Source organism: Microtus ochrogaster, chromosome 7 (genome assembly GCF_000317375.1).
Source record: "Microtus ochrogaster isolate Prairie Vole_2 chromosome 7, MicOch1.0, whole genome shotgun sequence".
Classification (NCBI taxonomy): domain Eukaryota; kingdom Metazoa; phylum Chordata; class Mammalia; order Rodentia; family Cricetidae; genus Microtus; species Microtus ochrogaster.
In genome coordinates, this window is record NC_022014.1 from 55,996,275 (window position 1) to 56,012,698 (window position 16,424).

Below are 16,424 nucleotides of genomic sequence, written 5' to 3' on the forward strand. Positions count from 1 at the left end.
CTTAACCAATGAAATCAACAGATTGATATATGACACTCCCACATCACTTCCCGATCACCAGAGAGCAAGCTTAAGACTGACACCATCGTCTGCACCAGAACCATGACTCTTGGTTTGCCCTCCATCACCTAGCAAACTCATCACTGCAATGCCTCCTTGGGTCCCTTAGCAATGAAATCACAACACATGGCCTGGGGCATCAGCAATTGTCATCTTTCAAAAACTCCCCAGGTGAAGTTGGCCTTGAGAATCCCAGTCAACCAGAACAAGAGAGATTTCAATTAGGTCGTTTGGGATTTCTGATTGGCGGTCGGGCTCAGTGTGCTCATAACCACAGAGTCGTAGAAGAAGATGGTCAGCAGAGACACATTTTTACCTTCTTAAACTGGTTGTGTGGTGTGAAGCTCACCAGATCAGAATCGTGCACCAGCTCAGTGGTGATAAGATGTCTGGATAACTCATCCACTAGACAGCTGCTTACCCTGAGAGAGCAGTGGGCTAGTCTCTAGTCAGACCACATTACCAAAGGGACTTAGACTGTGAAAGTGACACCACACCTCCTACACCCCGAGTCCAGGAGGGGACTCCTACTTTGATGCCCTGAAGTCCTGAGTCTGGGAGAGACAGCAGCCTCCTCTCCCAGGAGGGAGGCAGGGTCCGCAATGCTAATGAAGCTGCAAACTGGCGAAAATGCTTAGAGCAGACCTGGAAGCTCCATTTCCCTGCGATGGATGGAGCCACAACAGCTACCGTACAAATGAACTGGACACTACCTATCTCAGAAATAAAAGGACTAGGAACACCCATCATAGTTGCGTTTCCCCAAACCGTGAATTCCCAGACATCTATGCCATTTTTCAGAATGAAATGTAAAGAACCATTGCACGTTGGCTATTCACAAAAAGGGAAATATCCACTAAGGTATCTCTAAAGAAATGAAGAGCCAGCTCCCACATCCTAACACTGTAAGACATTTCATCCTCCACCACACATACACATACTTAAAATAACAATAAATAAAGATCAAGTGATAAAGCCCAGTGCCAACTGGACAGCTGGCAGCAGATGTACTGAGAAACACTGTCAGCCTGGTCTCATCTCTGGAAGGACCATTGAGTATCCACGCTCTCTGGTCCATCTTCTCTTTCCATGACACAAGGATGTGGAAAGGAAGGAAACGCACTGCCCTTGTGTCTTCATGTCCATGATTGCACAGACCACATAGTCTGATGAACCTCAGCTTGGATTACTTTGCCTGGCCTTAAATATTAATTGATTATGAAGCTCAATGTTTTTCATGAAATAGAATAACAAACCTTACTACTTGGGGGCAGATTAATAAGACTGCATGGATTGCACAGTGTCTAGAAAACAGCAAACGGCGAGAGTCATAATTGTTTTTAACCTTTGAACATCAGCTGAAGTATCACTGTCCTTGCAAATGCTTCCTCGATGACCACCCCCATACCCTAGTGCTCCCACACTTAGTCAAGCCTTGGGAAGTCAAGTACCTTTAGCACATGTATAGAGTTTAGTCATGACATTACATGCTGTCTTTAGATTTTAAAGACATGTTTATTCCATACATTCAATGAAATAGCTTGTGTTTGGGACCCATGTCTAAGCAAGGATTTTTTTTATTTTCACACATACTTTAGATGTATAGTATGAAAATCATTTTAGACAGTTTTCTTAACCAGAGTATGAACTTTTTAATCAAAAATGGCTATAATTTAAGGATCGCCATTGATTATATAATAAATAATTGGTAATAATAATAACTTGGGCATGAAACAAGATTTCCAAAGATTAGAATTTTTTTTTTTTACCTATGTCCTTAACACATGGTATTTTGAAACTTTCATCCTGGGGGCATTTAAGAGTTGGGATTTTAAATTGCAGGTGCTGAGCCTGCATATTCCGGTTGCTTATTTACATTTCTGGAATGACATTCTTGAGGAGACATTTCATGCTCTGTATCCCCAACGCCTAGCACACACTTGGTGCACTTTATGTATTTCTGAGTAAATGAATGAGTGGCGGATGAACGGATAAATGAAGCAAGATTCTGCTTTCACCGGCTAATCAGAAGACTGCCAATTAGGATGGTAAGGACAGGAGGAAGACATAAGAGAAATCACACCTAGGGAGGCTGATAAACATGGCTATGAGATCTGAGCTGTATAGAAACATCCCCTTGTGAAGGTTTAGAGTTACAGCTTACCACAAAACAGAGTTCATCCAGGAAGCTCTTTTTTTTTTTTGAGAACAAAGTGCTGAGAAGGAACCTTTGCATGCATACTCAGGAACAACCTCTTGATTGTTTGGGTCTAAGTCTTCTGAGTGCAGTCCCACACAAGGGCACAAGGGCAAGGCATAGTGAGATCTTCCCACACAAACTTAGGCCAAACCAAGCAAGAACCCAAAGAACCCAATCCCTCCCTCTTGAAGTTCTTAGAGTCTGAGTTGTGCCTCGGTGCCGCCCCTCGGCCTGCAGCACTCTTCCTAGGGTGCTGAAGGAACTCCTTCGGCCTTTAAGTGTCCAGCCCACGTGGGTGTGGCCTCATATACCATACATGCCGATGTAAAGCATGCGCACGTTCTCTCTCTTTTCCGGCTGGCAGCCTGCATCTTCCCTCTTGCAAGCTCCCCCAACTCTAGGGGCTGTCCTTCAGAAGCCTCCAGCCCTCCACTGAGACTTTCCTTTAGGTTCCAAGTGTGTCCCCTAAGCAATGACATTCGAATGCACATTGGCTTCACAGTTTCAGCTTGTCCCTTCCACAGTCACAGGCCACACCCTTTCTCTGGAGCATGGGCCTGGGAAATTGGCCGAAGCAGGAAGAGTCTTTTTTAAAAAAATTTAATTTAATTTACTTGTATTTTATGTATGCATGCTCCGCATGTAGACCTGCATGCCAGAAGAGGGCACCATATCCTATCCCAGGTGATTGTGAGCCACCATGTGGTTGCTAGGAACTGAACTCAGAACCTCTGGAAAAGTAGCCAGCACTCTTAACCCCTGAGCCATCTCTCCAGCCCCAGGAAGAGTCTAACTATTTCTATCATTATAAGCAGTCCTCTAAGACACCAAACTCAAATCCTTCAGGGTAAAAGCCACTGAGCTTGCTTTCTTGACCATATGGGCAGAAGAAGCTCCCCTTGACAGCCCTGAAAACTAGGAATACAAAAACAGACCAGGAGAGTGCAAACCACCTAGGAAGACTGATGATATTCATGCCCGTGCTTGGGGGGAATCCTGTCCACCAGGACATAGGATAATAAAATGTACACTTCTGACTGCTGTCTATCCCAGCGACGTCATTCACAGCTATGAGGGATGCGTCACTGGAACAGTCAGCCTGCTGAGTAGGCGTTGATTTCTCTCTTTAGATTTCAAATGCTCGCCATCAGCATCAATGTTTTATAACTTCATCAGCTGACCCCAGATCTGAGCCCAGGGCAGCCACCTCATCCTGAGGACTCACCGCATCCTGACAGCTAAGGACCTCCAAGATGCTGTTGAGCAGTTCCACGCAGTACTTCTTCTCCATGACCTGTTGCTGCCCATCGTCCCTCTGCTCCAGCAGCTCCTTCAACTCTTTGGTGATGACAGGAAGCAGAATGTCCCGGCATTCTGGAAGCAAAGTAGTGACAAGTATGTGGGCTTCCTGTTTAGTTTCATATATATGAATAATAGTATGTATTAGTTTCCTTTATATACATTATGTATGCATGTATACATATAGGAAACATTGTTCTTTATTATTTCTCATGAAAACATTCAACTTTAAGTTACAATAACTTATAAGTAAATATAATCTTTCTATAAACTTACAGTATATATATCCTATTTATAGGTTATAGTTATATTATTACAGAGCTTAAATAACAATTTATATGATTTTTTCATTAGGTGATAATTAACAAATATATTTTCCTTGTAAAAGGATTAAGTAGTAAGGGTTAGGTTAAGATTTCCTTAGAATGTAACTCACAATTCTGGCTTCTTCCCTGCCCCTCATTCCCTAGAATCAACAGCTGTTTTATTTTGTGGTTTAAATTTGTAAATCATATACATATATTAAAATGCTTCAGTATAAATCCTCCTAGTCTAAATTTTATCTTGAGTTTACTTTAATTCATATCACGTTGTGGTTATAAACTCTCATGATCTTTGCATATGACTTTCCATATATAAGCAGAATAAATCCTACAGTGTTTTTTTTTTTTTACCTATATCTGCTTTTTTAAAGTGAGGCATGCCTGTATGTGTTGCTTAGTTCCTTGATACCATTCACTTACCAATATTCCCTGGAGCAATTTTTATATTTTTGCATATAGCAACTATCTTAATTATTTAACTACTATAACATTCTCAAATCATGGATTTGTTTCCTTATCTGGGTATAATCCTACTGTTGGTCACTCTTCAAATTACAAAACACTACACTGAACAGCCTTCCCCTTGACTCCTGTGCACATTGCTTTCTTATAAAATAAACTAGAACTCTCGTAAAGAAGATGTTCTTTCCTGACAATGCTGTCTCAGGGCATTTCAGGAGGGTTCTAAAGTCTTACACAATTTTATCTCTACGTTTCCTTTAAGTGAAACCTTTAAGGGAAAAAAAAAAATAGCTCCAAAGTTGTTTCAAACCATACACAGCCAGATGCCACTTGAGCTCAGACATGAATCATAGACACCAGAATGTCATTTAAATTCAATCCAACAGCTAGACGCGGAAGGTTTCCTTTCTCTTTTGAGGCACCAGGTTTCTAAAGGTACAGGGATGAACTGTGGTTCTTTCCCATTAGGTACTTAAAGTCCAACCAAGGCAATGAACAGCAAGAAAGCCAGAAGCTAAATCAAGGAGAAGATGAAAGAGGCCAAGCCCAGGTCCTGTTTTCCACCTGCACATCAGCACTCCTATCTTATGGCCACGCCCTTGACTGACTCTGGGGAAGATACCCCGTCAAGGGCTCTAACCCTGAGAAGCTGGTGGAAGGTGCCCACACTCCTTAAAATAAAGGCTGAATACTAGGCCCTAAATAGGCTGGTCACAGATATAGACATCTCAAGGGATCGTTTATAAAGGTAACAGATGACGTTACTAACTACTAACACATACTGAGTACTTCCAGTATTCTAGGTTTAAATGCGCCATTTGAAGTATTTGGCAAGACTTAACTGGGTTATTCTTCCTGGTTACTGGAAGAAAAAGCAGTATTATCATCTCCCCAATTTTGCTGATGCTTTGTGTACACAGGTAGTGATGGCTCCTGGATGGCCACAGCCTGTACTCTGAACCATTCATGGAGATTCCAGACCTCATGGGGTACAGCCGTCATCTACATGGAGGAGGCCACAGACCCTCGCCTCTGTTCCCTCCTCAAAACTACTCTAGATCTGCCCTCCCTGGTGGCTAGTTCTGCAGCTTTCCCAGGGTCTAGAAATGAGTAATCTTTTAACTACATTTGTTTAGATAGAACTTTTTCTTTCTTTCTTTCTTTCTTTTTGGCTTTTATTTTTTATTTGTTTATTTAATTATTAAGGATTTCTGCCTCCTCCCCGCCACCGCCTCCCATTTCCCTCTCCCTCTCCCAATCAAGTCCCCCTCCCTCCTCAGCCCAAAGAGCAATCAGGGTTCCCTGCCCTGTGGGAAGTCCAAGGAACCCCCACCTCCAACCAGGTCTAGTAACCCATTGCCATTGTTCTTGAGTTCTCAGTAGTCCCCATTGTCCGCTATGTTCAGCTAGTCTGATTTTATCCCATGCTTTTTCAGACCCAGGCCAGCTGGCCTTGGTGAGTTCCCGATAGAACATCCCCATTGTCTCAGTGTGTGGGTGCACCCCTTGCGGTCCTGATTTCCTTGCTCGTGCTTCTGCTCCTGCTGCTCCTGATTTGGACCTTGAGATTTCAGTCCAGTGCTCCAATGTGGGTCTCTGTCTCTGTCTCCTTTCCTCGCCTGATGAAGGTTAATATTCAGGAAGATGCCTATGTGTTTTTCTTTGGGTTCACCTTCTTATTTAGCTTCTCTCGGATCGCGAATTATACGCTCAATGTCCTTTATTTATGGCTAGAAACCAAATATGAGTGAGTACATCCCATGTTCCTCTTTTTGGGTCTGGCTTACCTCACTCAGGATAGTGTTTTCTATTTCCGTCCACTCAGCAGTAAAAAACAATGACTTCTTGAATTTTGCATGCAAATGGACGGAAATAGATAGAACTTTTTCAAAGTAGGTTTTTGTTGCTAGCAGATCTAGAGAAGAAACACACTGTTTAGACATTTGTTTCAAATGTATTTTTAAAAAGCGTTATTAACTTGCAACTTTGAAACTTTGGATTTGTTAGAGGGAATCACAGGTGTTAGGGCACATGTGACAGGAAAACCAAGTAAGATCATCTCAGGCAGAAAACCCTTCCCCAGAACAGGGTAAGTCCCGCAACTTCAGGATACTCTATGACCCACTTAGACCTCACTGTTTTTCCATCTTTAAACCATCAGAAGATGAGCACTGTCCTTCTCTTCAAAAGCTAATTTTGCAAGTAAATTCACAAAAGAGATCTGCAGTGCAGCAGAATGCCTCCCTCCCCGACAGCTGCCTGGACAAGAGAGTCACAAAAAAATGCCCCCTGAGAAGATTCATTGTCACTGCTGCATACAGAATGGCTGGAGCAGCTAAAGAGCACAGAGCTGCCACTGTCGTGAGCCAGGTGAGACTGTAAGAATGGGCGTGCTCATGGCCCCTCACTGTTACACCAGATTCCTACATCTGACATAAAATGCATTCTGTTGAGGCCAGAGGTCTCCAAAGACTTTGAAGGAAGGTGGAAAGGACTGATTGAGAGTGATCAGTTATCTTGAGTTTCAAATATGACTACGGCTGGCAATGAAGTGCTAAGTCGAGTGTATGCTTAGCATCCATGAGGCGCTTAGCTCAGTTACCAGGATCCAAAAGAGCAAAGATTAGGGATCCAATGTGTTAGAACTTTGGGGACTTAAAAAAAAAAAAAAAAAAAAAAAAAAAAAATGTAAAATGAAATCAAGCAGACCTTCAGTAAGAAGATGGCAAGTCAAGGGATTAACCCTTTTGTACAGTTTAACTAACTCAGTCACACATCCAGTCAGTCAGTCAGTTACTCAACTACAATCATCAAGAGTCCCTAGGTGCAGGCACTGTTCTGAAGTGGAACTGTGTGATTGCAGCCAACCAACTCTCAGCACCCAGGTCGAAGGAGAGAAGATGCGTGCAGACGACAAAACAAAGAAGACAGAAACACTGAACTGGTTCCTCCCTACAGTGCTGTTAGGAGCAGCCAGAGCACAGATGGGGAGGTGCCTTAAAATTCATTCTATTAGCATGTCATAGTATCTCCATCAGGTCCCATTGCAGAGATCTGGAATCAAGCGATGAGCCTGGTGAGAGATTTAAACACTAATGAGCTCCATGGGACGCACCTGGATTTCAAATCCTACCTAAGGATTTGAGCTATGGTGGTACGTTCTCTTAAGAAGTCTGGTGATAACCTCTCCATTTCTGGTGATGTTCAAATACCGGGTGGCTGTCTGCACACTGGGATAAGGAGGTGAAAGATCAGTCAAACGGTTGAAATGAATCTTGGTTAAAGCCTCATCCAAAACTCTACAACCACGTAAAATAAAAGGTCACAGAAGTGGCAGGAGGAAGGATAGACAGGTGGACATTTGCACTAGAGTAGATCAGACCCCTGCAGAAGCAGTACCCCATCCTTCTGAAAGGGACCGGCTTTACACATTAGCAAGACCAGGATGATGGAGGCTGCTGATGCTGAGCCTCGGCAAGATTCTCATGGAGGAAGCCATCAATGCTGCAGCCTGCTTTGCAGAAAAGACTTTGTCTTCTTGTTAACTCTGATTTCTCAGAAATGTCTGGCTCCCCTCTTTGGGGATGAAATAATTTTTCTGGTTTGTAGTTGGAGCTGTGAAATCACATTAGCCGGTGATGCTTCCGGAAGCATTTCTAAACACTGCTTGATTGTCAAGCAAACAGACACAAATGGTTTAAAAGACAGATCTTGCAAAAGCCTTAAACCAATCTTCGTAGGCAGAGAGAATGAGGATCACAGACCCGCATCCCATGTGAGATGGTTGCCTCAGGTACCCACGCTGACAAAGGCTGGGCGATTTGCCATCAGGTGTCAAGTCCAAATTGTAATTCAGACCACTACTGAGGGGACTGCATAGTTACTCAACTCTGTATTTTAATCCAAAGTTTCTTTTGTCCAAGTGACTGCAGAGGAAAATGCAGCATTCCTGGGCTCAGTTTTCATATTTTTTTTCTTCAAGAAAGTTTGGCGGGTGGTGTCATCTATCTGACCCCATATCCCTTTTGAAGTGGGATGTATCTTTTAGTGTGCTATCACCCAAGGTTATCTTTTCCTTCATAGGTTCCTAACATCAGCAGTGAACGAATGATAAAGGGGAGTCTCCACCTTCTTTGAAAGACCACCTTGAAGAGCATTGAGCCAAAATTGCTTCTGTGACCACAGTCACAGCCTGAGCTCCAGAGGAAAGCATTCCATATCTGCATGGGACATCTTCCCTCAAATCTGCCCTCTTCGGCTTCTTCTCAGAGTGAAGAAGTTACCCCATCACAGTCAACTAAGTAAACGGGGGTACCATCTTTGGTTCTATCCCTTTCTCAGTATCAACATCCAACCTGTCATGAATCAGCTGCTTCCATGTTCTAGGTCACATGCCCTAAGTTATCTCCCTTCTTACTGTATAGTCACTGAAGTCCGCGGATTCATTCAACTGCTCCCAGGATATCTTACAACTCTTTTTGGTGCAGCCCTAGATCCTTTGTGAGACCCTTTCTTCACCTCGCCAGTTGCTTCCCTCTCCACCTCACCCATCACTGTCCTTTGCTTCTGGATCTCTGCACATTGCTTTCTTTGCTAGGAATACCCTTTGCCTGAGTGACCCTCACCTTCTAGGTCTGAACTTAGAGGTCAAATCCTCTAGGACAGCTTTCTTGGTACTTCCATTCTGACTGGGGGGACTGTTGCCTGTGTCCCTGGAACACACACTATGAATAATCACACTATGCCATTAACTTTGGAACTGGATAGACAATGTGATTCTTACTGATGGCCTCAGGAACAAAGCCGAGGTCCAAATGCGGACAACAGAAGCTAATCATCATGCAATCTGAACTTCTTCCCATCAGATCATCATCCTTCCAGATTTGGGGGAGGTAGCAGTTCTATACCAGCACAAGGCCACTGTTTGTACCCTCAACTCCAGAACAGAGTGGGTGTCATCAGGAGCCTCTGGATACAGTGCTCATTCCAGGACAGGGTGGGTTTCATTGGGAGCCTCTGGATATAGCGCGATACACACACTAAGGAATTCTGACCCTTCTCTTTGGAAAATAAAGTTGAGAGAGAGAGAGAGAAAAAATGTAAACAAATCTTCCATAAACTAAGAAGGTAAGGCTGGCACCTCATGTCCCCAATGGAGAAACATTTGCTACTCTCTGATCTCAGGTACGTCTCCAGTCTATTGTGTGGGGAATCTGTGGAACAGTCGAGAGGTGGGTGACCTCAGAGAAAGGGTTAGACATGCACATGGCTGTATGTTGTCCATACTGCATGGTTATCCAGCTCTGTAGACTGACTTGGTGTGTGGACCTGTAATTTCATTTCAAGCCGGGCTTTCCTTTTGTCACCAGCACTAGTTAATCGTCTCTTCGATCCTGGTCAATATTTCATGGACTTTAAGGTGAACCTCATTGGACTTTGGCCAAGTTCCTATTGATTGGGAGGCGAATTGCAGCTCGGCTTAACCCTCTTGGGAAACTAGAGGGCTTATGGCTGTCAAGGCTCGCTCTGCCTCCTCAGTGTGTTTTGGCACACTGGGAAAGCCCTTGATTAAAATCCCAGCTCTCCTGCTCAGGATTGAGCACAGTAAGCAGGGCTCTGCTTCCCTTAGCTGCCTTTTCCCCTTGGGCTCACAGACCATCTGCAGATGTGAAAGGCCACTTGGCTGGATTGGCTACACTAGGAGGAGGCACTCCATAGACACAGCACGACTCTGACAGTCAGCAATTTGTTCCCCCAACCTCCCTTCTGCAGCCAGTGTGTCTCAAAGCAAACATGTTCCACCCACTGAGGGAAATCAATAACTACCCACAAACTTTATATTCCAGATCAGGTTACAAACAAGCCTTGGGTGATTCTACAAACATCTCCCCCAACTATTTTTCAGCAGCAACTCAAGGGATCACTCCCAGAGAACACATCTAATTACAACATCCACATCGTCACTCCCTTGTCCAGTCCTGACCATGATGTACATCTCCCCACTTTGAACCCACAGGTCAAAATATGCCTCCCCAGCCAGACAACAGAGACTATTTAAAGATCATAGCACTCAGCAATGGCTAAAATGGCTTCAGAAATCTTAGCAGAAGCAGATCTAATTAGGGAGCAGTGGACCTTCCAGAAGAGACAGGATACTCCAGCTCTATTCTGGACACCCACTGACACTCCCAAAGAAACTGCGACTTTGATCACATATGTTTAACATTCAAGGCTTGTAAACTTCTATCCCATATATTTTATAGTTAATATAAAATGGGGTTTTACAAGCAAAAGTCCTATCATAACTGGATGTTCCACAAAGCAGCACAGTCATGGTAGGAAGGGTAGACTTGACACAAAAATCACTGAAATTTTGTACTTCTCCATCCTTCTTTAAACCTCCCGCTCCCTCCTCATCTCTCTACCGTGTGTGTGTGTGTGTGTGTGTGTGTGTGTGTGTGTGTGGTTAGGTACACATGTGCATGTGTGGGCACAAGTGCCCTCATTGGGTTAATGTCAAGTGCCTTCATCATTCTCCAGCTGGAATTCAGGGTAGCTGGGGTCCCCTGACACTTCCCCCTACAGCCCTGGAGCTGAAGCCTGCACTGTCACCCCCATTGTTTTGCATGGGTGCTCAGGATTCTAACTCAAGTCCTCAAGCTTGTGTAGCAGACACTTTGCCCTCCGAACTATCTCCCCAGCCACAAGTTGTAGGAAATTTTAAGAGGAGGTGATACGGATGTATCCCTCAAGTCACGCTGATTATAGATACATTTGGAATCTCTGACAGTCTATATGTTGTATAACACATATGCCTGCAATATGTGTCCTTTGTATATAATATGTATGCCATACATTGCTTACCGTGTGCTGTGTATACACATACAGAAACACATGGTTGATGACTACTTATTGTGACAAGCACTGCTCTCACAGATCTTCTAATCCACAGGCTGCGATAAACAAAGGAAGAAACTAACGATTGGCTTGTCCAGACCAGCTTCCCCAGGAGCAAGCTCCAAGATAAAGTTTGCAGTACCAGCAAACCCTGGGACAAGAGTGGGGGAAGTGGGGACACATGGGGAACATGAAGAATAGGGCATAATCCTCCAGACCTCATGCAACCTCTCTGAAGGTAAGCCCATGGGGACGGAGGGCCTAGAGTATTCAAACTCAGGGGATGCACAGCCCAATGCCCTTTCTTTGTTTCCAGCCCACAAGTTAAAGTAGGCTTTTGCCAGGTTGGCAGCCCGAGGAGCAGGCTCTGACTGTGTTCCAATGCAGAGAATGGGGGCAAGGCTATATAATACAGGATCTGGCCAATGAGCGAAAGAGAACCTGGGTAGAAGGACCATTTCCTAAATACTGTCAAGGAGGTGACTGAGACTGATTCCAGAGCTGACATGAAAAGGTCATATGGGCAAGAGCACGCAAAGATCTCGGGGCAGAGCATTCGAGAACAGAGGAAACAGGAGGTCATGGCCCTCGGTGCAGATCTGATAGTAGATATTTGCCTGGAGACTAACTGTAGAAAGAGGAAGCTATAACATGAGACAGAAAATATGGAGAGGAGGGGAGGGGGCAGTGCTCACCTGGGCTACAGTAAGGATTTGATTAGTATAAAGTAGTAAGCAAGGCTTAGTGTCTGTGTTTTCCTGGGGACCTGGGTTGGTCCTAGAAAAGAAGGCAGTAGACAGAAGGGGCTCTGTAGAGAGGAAAGGGAGGCATACTGAGTCACCAATCTCTCCCGGCCATTCTTCCTAAAGCACAGAATCTCATATCTCTTCTAAGGATCAGGGTTCAGAGACATTAAGTAATTTGATTAAAACTAAACAGCTAGCAGTAGAAAAACAGATTTAAACCTAGAAAACAGCACTCCGGAGTCCCTGTTCTCAGCTCCTGAATGTTCCCACATCCTTGCTATAATAGTGCAGATGAGAAACGGTGTAAAGCTTCTTGTTTGCTTGTTTTTAACAGCAATGGGGTCAGAAAAAAATATGAACCGACTTAGGCTAGGTTTTGGAAGCTGGGTCAATACAGCCTGCAGACAGACTGGTACACGCATTGCAAACAATGGCATCTTTGAGTATTGGGTACCAAGCAACAGATTCCTTACAGAGCTTCTCAAATTAGGATCTAATCAGGAAGCCTCTTGCTTCAGCCAGCAGGTAATGAAAGGCCTTTGTGAACACCTCCCCGGAAGGTGCAAAGTGGCTGCTGCAGAACCTGCCTGTCACCACGCTTCCCAAAGCTGTCAGGACAGTCATGTTCTAACAGCTCCATGTGCCTTTAGTTGGACCCACCCCACTGCAGCTGCTGACCTGCCCCCTCTTCGAAGCCTGTTCATTAAACCACACAGCTCCAAGGAAAACCAGCTTGTAATCCAGGCTGGCTGAGAGTACCCCACAACTTGACATGCTGCTCATGCACAGAATGATCACATTTGCAGCACGACATGGGATGAGAGCAGCCCTGCCCAGTAAAAGACCTTGTCTCACCCATCCACTTCCCAAGCTAGGAGACCTTGGATCTGAACAGAGTCACCTCTGTCCCGGCTGATTCTGGACAACGGGGAAGCAGTGTGCGGCACCTCAAAGTCACCTGATAGAAGGATGCTCTTTGAATGCCATGAGCTGGCTCTGATATTTCTCTCTCATATTTGGCTCCAAGTCAATAATACGTGCAACTTGGCCCCATTTATAAAAAACATCTGGGACATTATTGGAACAATCAGTCAGCGGCACCCACATTCCTCCAGAGCTAAGTATTCTTGAGCCACTTCCTCAAGCACCTCCTATGTACCACACAGCACAGAGTTCCCAACTCCCCTTCCCACAACCTGTTCCCTCTGGACACACCTGTACCCCTGCACCCATGAACCCCAAACTCTCCCTAACCAGGAACTCTAACTCTGTAACTTTGTGTAAGGTAGTCTGTAGCAATATACTCAAACAGGGTTTCCTCGGCCAGGGGCATTGAGACAGACATATCCTAATAAGAGACAGAGCTATTAGGAGAAAGGGGGAGTGAGATGAATGTGGACTTCCAGCCTTCCTGGATCATCCCATTCAGTTAGTGAACAACAATTAGGACTTCTGTATACGTTGGTACCTTTTCCCCAGCAGACTTGAGAAGCTGGAGAGAAATATCCGACCACAGTCGAGCCAGATCTCCCATAGTTACTGCACAATCTCCATCACGCAGCGGGATCCTAATAAGTGTGAGGTGAACAGTGAGTGTCTGCTAATGGCAGAGGGGACCTTGTCTGTCTGAATCTATGCCTCTCTCAGGACCAAAACCCTGCTTCATCTTGGGATATTACAGCAGTCTTTATTCTGTAATCCCTAAGGAAATGAAGAGGTCACATCTAGGGACTGTGGGATGAAGGAAGAGAAATGGATGCCATCTTTGCCTTCACTACTTCCTGTGGTCATTCCTTCTGGTAGTATCTCACCCTTTTGTGGCTTTACCTTATTACAAACAGAGGTATGAAGAAAGGTGTAAAAACTCTGGAGTCAGGATTGAAAGCCCTAGGTTCGTGCGTCAGCCTTACTATTCTCCAGCTGTGTGACCTTGGAAAGAATACTTCTCTTCCCCCATAGACAGAATTTCAAATGCCTCTTTCATGAGATAACCCAAGTGCAACACTATCCACATTCTAGCACAGCTCTGGTGTGCAATGAGGCATCGGGATGGGATGCTGAGTCTAAGAAGTTTCGGGTCCACAGCAGAATGTGCTGGGCCTTCAGCTGGAGCTAAATTATGTCCTCCACCAGATGCCCGGGCTAGTCACACAGAGATGAAGAGGACTGGAGTGATCATCGGCATCATTCAAAGTACATTTTCTGTGTATGGAGGGGGAAAATACAAAACCCGGAGAACGGAGCTCTGTAAGGTGGGTGTAAACCAGAATGATTGCAACATGTGCCGTGTGTTTTCCTTGTCCTTTTCTGTGTGGGGACAGATGGTAGAGGGCTCAGGCGAGCTCTCTGTGAGAGCCTCTTACATTGCTCTTTGCAACTTAGAGTAATAATGCCGCTTACAGACAGTCCTCAAGTCGCATGGGAGCCCTGGGCTACTGCCACCGCCAAACTTACAAATATCAAAAAGAGCAAACCCCAACAGCGATGTTTTGGATCAATAGGAGTGCTAGTATCCCATTTCTGGGAAAAGTCACACATTAAAAAAGCCTCCTGTTTGCATTTTAAGGCTAACCGAGGGGCTCTTGGTTTCAGAGAATTAAATGAGAAAATGTGCCTGGATTCAAGCACTGGCGAAATGAAATGGTAATTGTTTTCACTCTGGCTCCCTCTCCCTCCTTTCTCCTCCTCCCTACCTCAGCTGGCAAAGGAGGGTGGCTGGGGCCTCTACACTCACAGTTCCATACATTTAAACCAACCATTGTTTATTATAAAGGAAACCTGAGACGCATAGCGGGCTTCAAACAAGCTAGACCTCAAAAGGTAAAGCCTACGCCATTTTCCTCCCTAAAACTAGAAAAGGAAACACGGGAAGGTTTGCCCTCCAGCCTCTCTTTTTTAAGTGTGGACTAAGAAAGTGGAGATCAGAGTCCCCTGAGGGGCAGGGTCTCTGTTTTTCTTTTTCTTTTCTTGTTTTTTAAATGTATTTGAGTAACAGAGCCACAGCCCCTCTGCATCCTGCCCCAGAGAGCCCAAAGCAAAGAGTGATTTAATGAACCGCACACTTAGACCCAATATTTAAATAAGAGAATCCAAGAGATTCTGCTTGGACTGTAAAGCAATGGGAGAGGAACGGGGAAAGTGAGAGACAGAAGGAAGCGAGGAGGAGGAGAAATACTTCACAACACTTGTAATGAGCTCTCCACACAAAGCAACAAGAATATACAGTCCTCACCCTCGGGGCGGTCCGAGTGCAATAAAGAAGGAAGCAGTCAATTGACAGGAACACAATGTATAAAAACCACACACAATGAAACACACTGCATTTCCAATTAGGTTCAGTCCCTGCGGATGAATCTCAGATTGGACTCCTATGAAACTGATATTAATATTTTATTTGGGGCATTACTTGTTCATATATTCATTATTAGCTATATGTACTTCTTCATAAGCTACCTTAGTCCAAGAAGAATAAAAAGAAGAGACGATGTCAGAGGGGGAGCAGCAAAGGGCAATAAACAGGCACCAGTCACGCTCCTTGGGGCAAGGAAGAGAATCCGCCAAACTCTTGAGGTCTTTGAACAAAAGAGGACTTTACTTTTTTTGATTTTCAGTAAACACAGGTTTCTCTGACACTGAGGTCTGAAAAGAGAACTCCTCACACCAAACCTGAGAGTTAGCATTGGGGATTAGTCTGCATTAGGTTGGGTAGTGATTAGCTACCATTGACGTCACATAGTACAATGCTCATTCTGAAAAGAACCAAAGCAAAACAAACACAGGTAACTAATTCAATTGTGTCATCAGCTCCTATAACAGAGGTATAAAATCAAAGTTATAAAACAAAGGAAAGAGGTTTCATGACTGACCGCTAGTCCTTGGCTGTCCACCTGCTACAGCGAACCACGATGTACTCAACAACTGTAAATGTGTCAGGGTTACAGTGAGTGCTGGACCAGGACACAGGTGATAAGGACAGATGTAATCAGGGTTGCAGCAAGTGTGATGTCAAGCCTTCGGGGATGGGCAGAGAGAAGGAAAGAAAGAGAAGGACAATCAGAGGGGGGCTCTGACTGGCCCGGCAGAAACAGCACGGAAGAGAATGGAATAAATACCGCTATGGAAATAGCTTGAGAACCTTCACGATATCCTGATGGGCACGCCAAAGGCTCCAGTGGCTAAAGACATCTAAGACTGATGGCTAGATACCAGTTTAATCACGTTCAATTACGTTAACAGCACAGTGAATGGGGCTGTTTCCCACCAACAAGAGTTCATGGCAGGAAATTAGCAGAATGGCTACCTGGGTTTACTTGGTGGTGACCATGAAGAAATGAGAAGAACAAAGAGGGAAGGAAGAAGTGAATAAAGGATGGAAATGAAAGAAAGTAGAAGGGAAAGGAGGGAGGAAATGAAGAGGTGGAAGAGGATGCAAGGAAA

The 16,424-nt window shown here is 44.6% G+C and overlaps 1 protein-coding gene across 1 annotated transcript in view; it reads right to left on the reverse strand.

The window, feature by feature from the left end:
- Dock2 (dedicator of cytokinesis 2) overlaps positions 1-16,424 on the reverse strand; it is a 413,920-nt gene that overhangs the window by 251,991 nt on the left and 145,505 nt on the right. Inside the window, exon 26 of the mRNA XM_005350387.3 lies at positions 3,486-3,634. Coding sequence (XP_005350444.1) covers positions 3,486-3,634 — 149 coding nt within the window. The remainder of the gene's footprint in view (positions 1-3,485; positions 3,635-16,424) is intronic.